The 11,186-nt window shown below is 41.6% G+C and overlaps 1 protein-coding gene across 1 annotated transcript; it reads right to left on the minus strand.

Moving 5' to 3' along the window:
* Positions 1–2,045: 2,045 nt before the first annotated feature.
* On the minus strand, positions 2,046–5,456 carry LOC118484986. The gene is made up of 5 exons (XM_035981159.1): positions 5,201–5,456; positions 4,813–5,047; positions 4,387–4,653; positions 2,994–4,098; positions 2,046–2,651 (listed from the first exon to the last, which is right to left on the minus strand). The coding sequence occupies exons 1-5, from the start codon at positions 5,454–5,456 to the stop codon at positions 2,046–2,048; spliced, it is 2,469 nt and encodes an 822-aa protein (XP_035837052.1).
* Positions 5,457–11,186: the final 5,730 nt, after the last annotated feature.

The raw sequence follows: 11,186 nt of genomic DNA on the forward strand, positions 1-11,186 counted from the left end.
GTTGTTTCAACTAGGGATATCTTGGCTGTCTGTCTGTTAGAACTAAAAATGTACATGACCCCAGGAAAGATAGTCACTTGGAATTAGCTCATTTCTATTTGAATGTCTGTATATTTCCCGATACACACAATTTTGATCTGATTCTGAAATCTTCTCTGAAAAAAGTCGTGTACCTCCTCTGCTGCATCCAGATATATGCTGACCTGGAGGTGCTAGGCAACGACTGCTTCTGCTGCATCCAGATACATGCTGACCTAGCTGTACGTTGTCGCGCTATAGATCTAATACACCCGAAAGAGGCCCTCAAGTGCCCAAAAGAAACCCAATAAACCTATATCAAACTGAGAAAATCTCATTTGATTTGTATATTATACCATCTCTACTAAGATCTATTCTTTTCTCTTCTCAACCTAATCCCAGTTAAGATTTCAGAACTCTGGATTGGACTTGTGAAATATGTGGTAGGGAAGATACTTGCATGATAGAGTGTGTTGTTTATATTTCCAGGATTTGATTTATATTTAATTGGGTGTTCATGGTTACGAAATCAAAACATGATAAAACAGGTTAAATGCAGAACTAGACACAGACAGGATATCTTAAAGGATGACATCAGTATACTCACCTACTACGATGAATCTTTGTGCATACCTTGATCGTGGGGGTATATCCTGAAGTGGGACACACTAATATATCAGTAATTAAAATTACCTTAACGTATCATATGGTAATGGTACTTGAAATGTTCATGCATTTTGTTTAAGTGGACAAACATACTGGTAATCGTCTTGAACTGCTTTTCACGAAAAATTAAATAAAGAATTATATGATAGTGTGAAACAGTTTGATTGTGCTGATATGATCTTCTTACCAGTGATTCTCACAAAAATAGAGTGTTTATTGCTTTTGTATTTACTTGCTTTCAGAAAAATATAAAAATCCAAAAATAGTGTTTTTTTTTTGTTTAAAATTCTTAACGTACGGAAAACTGTTATTCTTGGAGGAATTGTTACCGATAGGGGAAGACGGTGTTAGAAAGTGAGTTCAAAATTTTCAATCAGGCAGGATCGTCTGTGTTGAACAAAAAGTTTTGCGTGTTGATGATAAGTTGAAAGTGCTTAATCTGTGATACAGTTTAACTGTCTCTTGAAAAATAAAAATTTGTTTAACTTATGTTGAAAAATTCTTATGGTTTCTCGAGATGTTTGTTTTATAGTATCCAGATTGAAGCGGTTTGTTGCTGAGAAGTTGCTGAGAAGATGAGAGTTTGATTGGATGCATGGTAGAACCTCCTTTCTATATTGCAGACAAGATTGAAGAGTTGAAGATTGTTGTGCAAATGCTGAACTGGAGTTTACTCAAACGCTAACGTGTTGAAGATTTGGTGATTGGATGCATCAGCTTAGGGGGAGTCTGTTGCTGACAGTCTGTTGCTGACAGAAGCCGTTGAAGCTGAAGCTATCCAAAGACCAAAGACAGTGCAAGACTACTTGAAGATTGCAAGAAGACCGAAGACAATGTTTTGACTCAAGACAAAGTTTTTATGAAGCTATTGTCAAGGGGGAGTTTGTTGGTGCATGTTTGTGACAACAGCTTAGATTTGGTCTTTGGATATCTTGTAATTAGTTAAACGATAAACAGTTAGCGGGTTTAGCTTTGCAATAGTTAGTTGTAATGTTTGGGCTAACTAAACCCAAGGAATTGGGTGATGGGGGCGAATTGGGCCTGTCCAATTCGCCGCCCAGGAGTGTAAACCTAGCCCAGTTGTGAACCTTGTGTTATATAAACAAGGTTAAACATTAGGGTTTAGGTTAATCAGCCAAAACAGTTATTAGAGAGCAAATTCGTGAGAACATTAGGGTTTGGACGAATTTGAGAGAGTGTTAGGGTTTTGGATTGATTGTAATTCCTTGTGATTGATAATCAATAGAAAACCCGGTTTGATTGAATTGCTGTTTCTGTGTTCTACACGTTTTCTGCTACAATCTGATCTAGAGGATTCCGCACTCTAGGTTAGATAGACGATTCTGTGACGATCCATAGACTCAAGGGGACCTACAGTTTACTTTCCAAACTCCCTTATCTACTTCATCGTAGAGCTCAACCGTGCCGTACGGAAACACTTCTTTCACCACATACGGTCCATTCCATCTCGATTTCAATTTCCCTGCTATTAATTTCAAACGTGAATTGAACAAAAGTACCTTGTCACCTACCTTAAAATCCTTCAAACCTCGCAACCTCCGATCATGCAATGCCTTTGTTTTCTCCTTGATACTCCATGATCTTTCATAAGCGGCATCCCTCAATGCTTCCAACTCATGAATCTGGAAGAATCTCCTCCTTGCGGCTTCGGTAAGGTCAAGGTTTACGGTTTTCAATGCCCACAATGCCCTATGCTCTAATTCTACCGGAAGATGGCAAGCTTTGCCATACACGATCATAAAGGGGGTTGTGCCTAACGGTGTCTTATAGGCGGTACGGAATGCCCACAAAGCGTCGTCGAGCTTTTCCGACCAATCCTTTCTACTTTTTCCTACCGTTTTCTCTAAGATTCTCTTCACCCCTCGGTTAGCATTCTCTACTTGGCCACTAGTTTGCGGGTAGTATGCGGTGGAAAGACGATGAGTGACACCGTAGCGTGCAAGTGCCTTTTCCATGGCGGAATTGCAAAAATGCGTGCCACGGTCACTTATGATAGCTTTAGGGATTCCGAAATGCGTGAACAACTTCTTAAGGAATCTCACCACCACTCGGGCATCATTGGTGGGCAAAGCTTGAGCTTCGACCCACTTTGAAACGTAATCAATTGCCACGAGGATGTACCTATTCCCACTTGAAGATGGAAAAGGTCCCATGAAGTCAATGCCCCATACGTCAAAGATTTCCAAGACTTGGATGGGATTTTGAGGCATTTCATCCTTGGATGCGATGTTGCCGGTACGTTGGCAACGGTCACAAGTCCTAACAAACTCTACGACATCCTTAACTACCGTTGGCCAATAAAACCCACTATCAAAAACCTTTTGTGCCGTCACATTCGCTCCGTGATGGCCCCCCGTTAAACCCTCGTGCACATGTCTAAGGATGTCTAAACCTTCCTCCTTTGAAACACACCTCCTAAGCACTCTATCTCCTCCTATCCTAAAGAGGTAAGGATCATCCCAAATATACTTCCTAGCCTCCCTAAGAAGCTTTTTCTTTTGTTGGTACGACATACCCCTCACAAGATCTCCGGTTGCCAAATAATTTACCAAATCCGAGAACCATGGCAAACCCTCTACCCCAGCACTAACAAAATCTATGGTTTCGTGGGGAAAGGTATCTCCTATGGAATCCTCACGAACCTCCTCTCTCTTTGGATCCTCTAATCGTGACAAGTGGTCGGCGGCCACATTTTCCGCTCCCTTTTTATCCTTAATTTCTATATCGAACTCGGAGAGCAAAAGAATCCATCTAATAAGACGTGGCTTTGCATCTTTCTTTTGGAAAAGAAAGCGCAAAGCGGAGTGATCGGTGAACACGGTGGTTTTGGAAAGCACAAGATACGAGCGAAACTTATCAAACGCAAACACTACGGCTAAGAGTTCTTTTTCCGTGGTGGTATAGTTCTCTTGAGCATCATTTAGAGTTTTGCTCGCGTAGTAGATTGGATGAAAGTGCTTATCAACTCTTTGACCTAGGACCGCCCCTACGGCATAATCACTTGCATCACACATGAGCTCAAAGGGTAAGCTCCAATCGGGCGACACAAGTATCGGGGCACTCACGAGTTTTTCCTTCAAGAAGTCAAACGCCTTGATGCACTCTTCGTCGAAGACGAAAGGTACATCCTTCTCTAAAAGCCTAGTCATCGGGCGTGTGATTTTGGAAAAATCTTTGATAAAACGCCTATAAAAGCCCGCATGACCTAGAAAGCTCCTAACGGACTTAACACTAGTAGGTGGGGGCAATCTACTTATGGTATCTATCTTGGCCCTATCCACCTCTATACCCTCTCTTGACACCTTGTGTCCTAACACTATCCCCTCCGTCACCATAAAGTGACACTTCTCCCAATTCAACATAAGGTTTGTCTCTATGCACCTCTTAAGCATCCTATCAAGATTAGAAAGACATTGGTCGAAAGTGGTGCCATAAACCGAGAAGTCATCCATGAAGACCTCCATGGAAGTCTCAAGCATGTCTTGGAATATGGCAACCATGCATCTTTGGAAAGTAGCCGGAGCGTTGCATAACCCGAAAGGCATGCGGCGATACGCATAAGTGCCGTAAGGGCATGTGAACGTCGTTTTATCTTGATCCTCCGGGGCGATGGGGATCTGAAAATAACCCGAAAATCCATCGAGAAAACAATAAAATTGTTGACCCGCTAGACACTCCAACATTTGGTCAATGAACGGTAAGGGGAAGTGGTCTTTCCGGGTGGCGTCGTTTAACTTTCGGTAGTCTATGCACACACGCCATCCGGTAACGGTACGGGACGGGATTAGCTCATTCTTCTCATTCATGATCACCGTCATCCCACCCTTCTTTGGGACGACTTGGGTCGGGCTAACCCATGGTGAATCGGAAATGGGGTAAATCACCCCGTCATCTAACAACTTAAGAACCTCTTTCTTAACAACCTCTTGCATGTTCGGATTAAGGCGCCTTTGAGGTTGCACCACCGGCTTATAGTCATCTTCCATGAGTATCCGGTGGGTACAATAGGCGGGGCTTATGCCCTTGATATCCGAAAGACGCCATGCAATGGCTTCCCTATTCACTCTCAACACCTCTAATAGCCTACCCTTCTCTCCCTCCTCTAACTTAGACGAAATAATGATGGGAAACTCGGACCCCTCACCTAGGAAAGCGTATTCTAAGTGGGACGGGAGGACTTTGAGTTCTAAAGGGGCGGGCTTCGCTATAGGTGTACTCTCACTCTCACTCTTTATTTCACTCAATTCTAGCACCTCGGGGACCCACTCGTCCCCGTCTACCTCTTCACTCTCACTAGCAACCTCTTCAACCTTCTCAACTACTTCCTCAATCCTACTCTCAACTAGGTTGGCTCCACTAATATAGTCAAAGCAATGGTCAACACAAGATAAGAAAGACTCTATGAAATAGACCGAATGACAAGGACTACTAAGATCATCGGAACCACTAGGGTGTTCCATGGAGCGTGCTATCTCGAAAGTGACCCTCTCCTCACCGACTTGAAGTGTGATTTTCCCGTCAAAGACATCGATGATGGCCTTGGCGGTACACAAGAATGGACGCCCTAGAATGATGGGAACCTTTTCGTCGGCTTCCATGTCAAGAACGACAAAGTCTACGGGGAAGACGAACTTATCCACTTTGACTAGAAGGTTTTCAATAATGCCTCGTGGATACTTGACGGACCTATCGGCTAGCGACAAAGACATGCGTGTAGGTGACAACTCTCCTAGACCTAACCTCTCATACATGGAATATGGCATTAAGTTAATACTCGCTCCTAGGTCGGCTAGGGCCCTACACTCGGTATCACTCCCAAACAAGCACGGGATGGTGAAAAGGCCCGGATCCGTCAATTTTTCCGGAACCTTGTTCAACACTACGGCGGAACATCCTCCACTAAGGGGGATGTTAGAAACCTCTCCTAACCTATCCTTGCGTTTTAGAAGGTCTTTTAGGAACTTTGCATATTTTGGCATGGATTGGAGAGCTTCTATGAACGGAAGGTTGATCCTAAGTTGCTTAAAGATCTCTAGAAATTTCCCGTACTCTTTGGAATAGGTTTGATTTTTAAGGCGGGAAGGAAAAGGAGCACGGGAAATATCAACATTCGGTGAAGGAACGACTTGAACGGGTTTCTTTCCTACACTCTTCTCACTCGAAGGCGCCCCGGTGTGTGCGGTACTTGCTGGGATTAACCTAGGTTGCACTTTACCGGGCGCTTCCATTTCAATCTCTTCATCTACGGGTTCTTCCTCTTCTATCTCGACACTCTCGGGTCGCACTATCTCTCCTAAGGTCCTGCCACTACGGGTTGAAATTGCCTTCAAAGAGCCAGATGGGTTGGGCTTTGTGTTGCCCGAAAATTGACCGGGAGGTCGTTCGTGCAACTGGCGTGCAATATCCCCAACTTGCCTTTGAAGGTCTAAGAAGCTTGAATGATTGTTCTTTAAAAGCGTAGCGTGGTCCTCTAAGGTACGTTGGGTAGCCTGGTCCTTAACCAATAATTGGGAAAGAAGGTCCTCTATCCTAGACAAACTACCCCCTGACCCCTCACTCTTAGGTTGAACCTCTTGGTTTGACCCCTCACCTCTAAACTGCCCTCCTGAACCTGAACTAGCAAATTGACCCGTTTGACCCGACCCCCCACTAGAGTAAAAACCTGGCCCCCTACTTTGATATTGACCTGATGGAAAACCAGGGGGATTACCTGAGGAATGATAATTGTTAGCACGCCAATTAGAGTTACTATTGTTGAACGGGTTAGTTGGACCCCTATTTTGACCTGCTATATACTCGACCTGCTCTAGGGTAATGGTTGGGCAATCTATGGTGTCATGTCCACCTCTACAAACCTCACATCTATCTACCTTCTTCTTGATTTCTAGCAACTCTTTGGTGATGTATTCAAGCTGAGACACTACCTTTGAGTCTGAAACGACTTGGTTCACTCCTCGAGAAGATGAGGGAGTAATCACAGGATTGGAATTCCTGCCGGTAGCACTATGATCTATATCAGCATGAGCGAAGCTCTCAAAGAGGTCATTGCAGTCAGCCACGGTTTTCTTTCCCATAAGGTGGCCTCCTGCGGATGTGTCGAATCGGGCTTTGAACTCAGGGGTAAGACCGTTATAAAACTTTTCTACTAAGGCCCAATCCGACAATCCATGTTGGGAACAACGCGAGAGTAAAGTTTGAAACCTCTCCCAAGCTAAGTGATAGGGTTCATCAGGCTCCATTCTGAAGGAATGGATCTGATCTCGAAGGCGAGAGGCCTTCGCGGGTGGGAAATACTTCTTAAGGAAGGCATCTCTAAGTCCCGCCCAAGTGGTCTAAGTACCTGGTGGCTGCGAATCAAGCCAGGTGGCTGCGCGGCCAGCAAGTGAAAAGGGGAAGACTTGGAGGAAACGGGCATCTAAGTTAACACCTTCGATGCCGAAGGTGCTACACAGGCGGGTAAGGCGATTGATATGTGCTGGCGCATCCTCATCATCACGACCATGAAACTGACAAGAGTTGTTAATGGCAGTCATGATGTATGAAGGAATTTGCCAAGACTTATCATTGGCGATTTCAGGTAGGGTGATGGGTGAGTTTGCGGTAAAACCCGCGGTGGAACGCTGGTGGACAGTTTGGTTTTCGGCCATTTGGTGAACTGGTGGTGGACTAGGGTGACGGGAGGGTGGTGGGGAATTGTGGGGTGATGACTTAGGGGTAAAGTCGAAGTTCGGTGGTTTAGATTGGAGAGTAGAGTCAGAAGGGGCGGAAGATAAAGTTGAAGATTTTCTTACCGAAAAACTGGGTGTGGAGAAGGAAGACTTGTCAATTGGTGGCTTCACTGGTCCCTGCGAACGCGTGTGGGGCATGAACTGCAAAACCAAGAAGAAACAAGTAAGACAACTCCAACAAAGGACTCGAAAAATACGAAAAAGAAGACACTAAAATTACTTAGACTCCTACGACTCACAAACACACAAAAGCACGTAACGATATCAGTTGAAATCCAAATTAAGCAATTAACGCAATTGCCAAGAGTCCCCGGCAACGGCGCCAAAAACTTGATGTGGAAAAAGTAGTTCAACTAATTAAACTAAAATTACCCTAAATTAAGACTCAAGTAATAAAAATCTAGACTCTTTAACCTGACTAAACTACTCACCGGCAAGTGTACCGGTCGACTCTAGCACAGAAAAGTAAGTCCGGATGTCGAACCCACAAGGACTCTATGAATTACGTTAACAACTAAATTTAGACTAAACACTGACATGACTAAACAAATAATGTGTTTGGGGGGGGGTTTACTAAAATCCTAAAATTATGATTAAATTGAAATTAACTAAGACACGAACGAAAACTAGAGTTTTGATTTAGATGAGATTAAGGACTACCTAGACTTGAATCCAGTTTAACTATGAATGGACTTCTAACGGTTTTATTGTTGTATGGAGCCGGGATCGTTAAATACTAAACCTTAAGGTATTTCAATGCTAAGACTTCCCGACCCTTCTCAGGAAGAAACCTAGGAAACCCTACAAGGCGGTTATGATTACCGACTGTTAGATTTCCTCTCAGTCCTCTAACGACTATAAAAGTGCCCTAATACGACCATCTACCTCTCAGCGCGATAATCTAAGGCAATTCTAGGTTCGGACTTGGTTTACTAGACACAACTGCAATTAGGGAACTAACTTCGACTTCTCTCAAAATCTAATTTAGCTATATATTGCACCGCGACCTAATAACTAACTCGAGCCTCTCAGCGACAAGTTAAGCAGAATATTCACTTCTAATTATATTTTAATTACTGTTTCTAAGGCTATCGGCCGATTTACCCAAAGATCACCCGAACCCGCAAGGATGCAAATAATCAACACAGATCTATTATGTGATAAAGACCGTCACTAAGATCTATGTGAAACAGCAAGTAATCCACAATCAAAAGTAAATACGCATGTGCACCAAATCAGAAAATCTAGAACACGTTACTTTCAAAATCAATCCATAGTCAAACAATAAAAAACCGTTAAAAGATCCAAACATAAATCAAACCATCATCTAGTCTAGGTAGTATCTAGGGTTTAGCCAAAAAACATGATGTCTAACATAAACAAATCAAATTCAAAACAAGAATTCATTATCAAAGTATCGAAACAAGAAAATAATGAAAACCGGGAGATAAGACCCGAACAATCTTCTTTCCTACGCTCCGTGCTTCAACCAGATGATTCTTGCAAGCTAAATCACCTCGAAAAACTCAAAATCTGCTCTCCGAAGTCGCCTAGGGTTTCTTGGTTCGTGTTTTTTATCATAATGATGATTATTATTCTTTTTATACCAAACCCTAATCGATCCACAATCAGGTGCATCATCCATACCAGTCGCGTAGCGCGACTGGTTTGCCCTTCATGCTAGCGCTACGCTAGAGCCTCAAAAGTCAGCCAAGTCAACGCTACCTCAGTCGCGTAGCGCGACTGAGCATACTATCACCTTAGCGCTACGCGAGTGAGCTTTTTTCACAGAATGTTCACCTCCAAGCTCAACTCCAACTTCCAAAAACTTCAAAATTATTCTAACACTTTTATACATTGGATCCGGAACTTGACATTTGACACTTTAGCTCGATTTTGCTCCAATTTCAGCATTCTATGTATCAAGACCTGGAAAACGCAATGTAGATCAATAGCACGCAATTCTAAACTAAACTAAGCTAAAAATAACGATAAAACGTACAAACTATACACGATAAAAGTATGTATTTTGCAATACATCAATGGGTAAAGTACCGTTAGAGGTAAAAGCAAGCTGGTGAGTATTAGGATTTTATATAAATAAACCTAATATTAAATAAAACTAGTATAAAGGCTTTGAGGAAATAAAGTTTATACAAGGCCCGGTCTAACGTGACTTAAAATAAACTTAGTTTTAAATTCCCCCAAACCCACTAATTTAACTAGGAATGTTTAACCTAGTTAATAGATGGGAATATTGTTAGGAATAAGTAGGTTGTGGCCTACTTAATAACGAACCAAACACAAGGGGTTAAAATGGGATAACTTAACAAAGTTATTTAATAAAAGAAAATCAAAATAAAACACACACTTCAAGTGTGTGTTCTGGATCGACATCAGGGAGCTCCCCATGGAGCCAAACCCTAACCTTCAACAAATCCAGCAAATTGAAGGTCAAAATGAAGCTCAAATTCACAACCAAACATGAATAAACGATTATCAAGTCAAGGGGATCGTAAGGTTTGTCGAATTTCTAACATTCATGAAGTTGTGAAAATTTGTTAATCTTGCATGATACGATCTATGCATGAATCATAGAAGTTATGGCTGAATTTGAGATATAGGATTGCTTAGGAACAAACCCTAAGTGAAGATTTAGAATAAATTGCTATGATTTAGGTGTTTGGTTGAATCACCACACCTAGCTAAGTGGGTTTTATTGTTATGATGAAATTGATGATAAGACTATGTTTAGAATTATCATGCATGACAATGAATGGAAGGTGTTTGATTAAACCATGAAATTTGGGTACATGATCATACTTTCATGAAAGGGGTTTAGTATATTATGATGAAATTAGTGTGGGTTCATATAAATAGGGTTTGGAATCATGATGTCTACTAATTAATATGTAGAACTTGATTATATTGATGTTCGGATGATTGTCTAATGCTATGATGAAACGGGTTTTTACATGGAGATGGAAACCTTTAGTTCTTGCTTAACAAATGAATAATTAACTTTGATAATCAAGAGCTAAGTTAAATTGGTATTAATAATAGCATGAACTTAGATTTGAAAAGTAGTTAAAACGGTGGCGTAAGAATAATGCCAATCGGATACTTGACAAAGTGCTTAAATGAATTGTCGGGGTTTATGATATAATCACTTATGTTAATAGGCAGTTTGACCTTTAAAAGTCAAACTGACCAAAATGAAATCAAATGGTGAATTTTGATGTAAAACCCGTAAGATGGAATAGTCATAATTAATGATGGCTAATCTAACCGTCTTACGAATTATGATGATAGTTTGACGCTTGACAAGCTAGGTGGAGGCTTGGAAAGGAAGAGGGTCAAACAAAGCAAGAATGAAGGAAAAACGTAATTCGGATGCATGGTAAGTATATCTTACACTAGTCATATATTTCAGAATATCCTTTTTGTCGTATTACAAAAAAGATAATTTATGACGTAAGCCATAGTAGGCCAAAAAGTGTTAAGAAATGGAATTATAAGTAAGTGACCGCACGGTGTAAATCGGAGCGAGTCATATATATATACGAGGTGGTAATAAATATCATCTTGCTAATATAATCGGTCAATTTGGCCAAACGGGTCAAAAGGTGAAATTATCACCCTTAGACAATATCGACTAATTGGTTGTCAAGATGCATGATTTTAGGAAATAAATAGCACATGGATGCTTACATCGCTATCACTTAGCAGCCACTAAGGAAAGGTATTGAAACG

Source organism: Helianthus annuus, chromosome 12, assembly GCF_002127325.2.
Source record: "Helianthus annuus cultivar XRQ/B chromosome 12, HanXRQr2.0-SUNRISE, whole genome shotgun sequence".
Classification (NCBI taxonomy): Eukaryota; Viridiplantae; Streptophyta; class Magnoliopsida; order Asterales; family Asteraceae; genus Helianthus; species Helianthus annuus.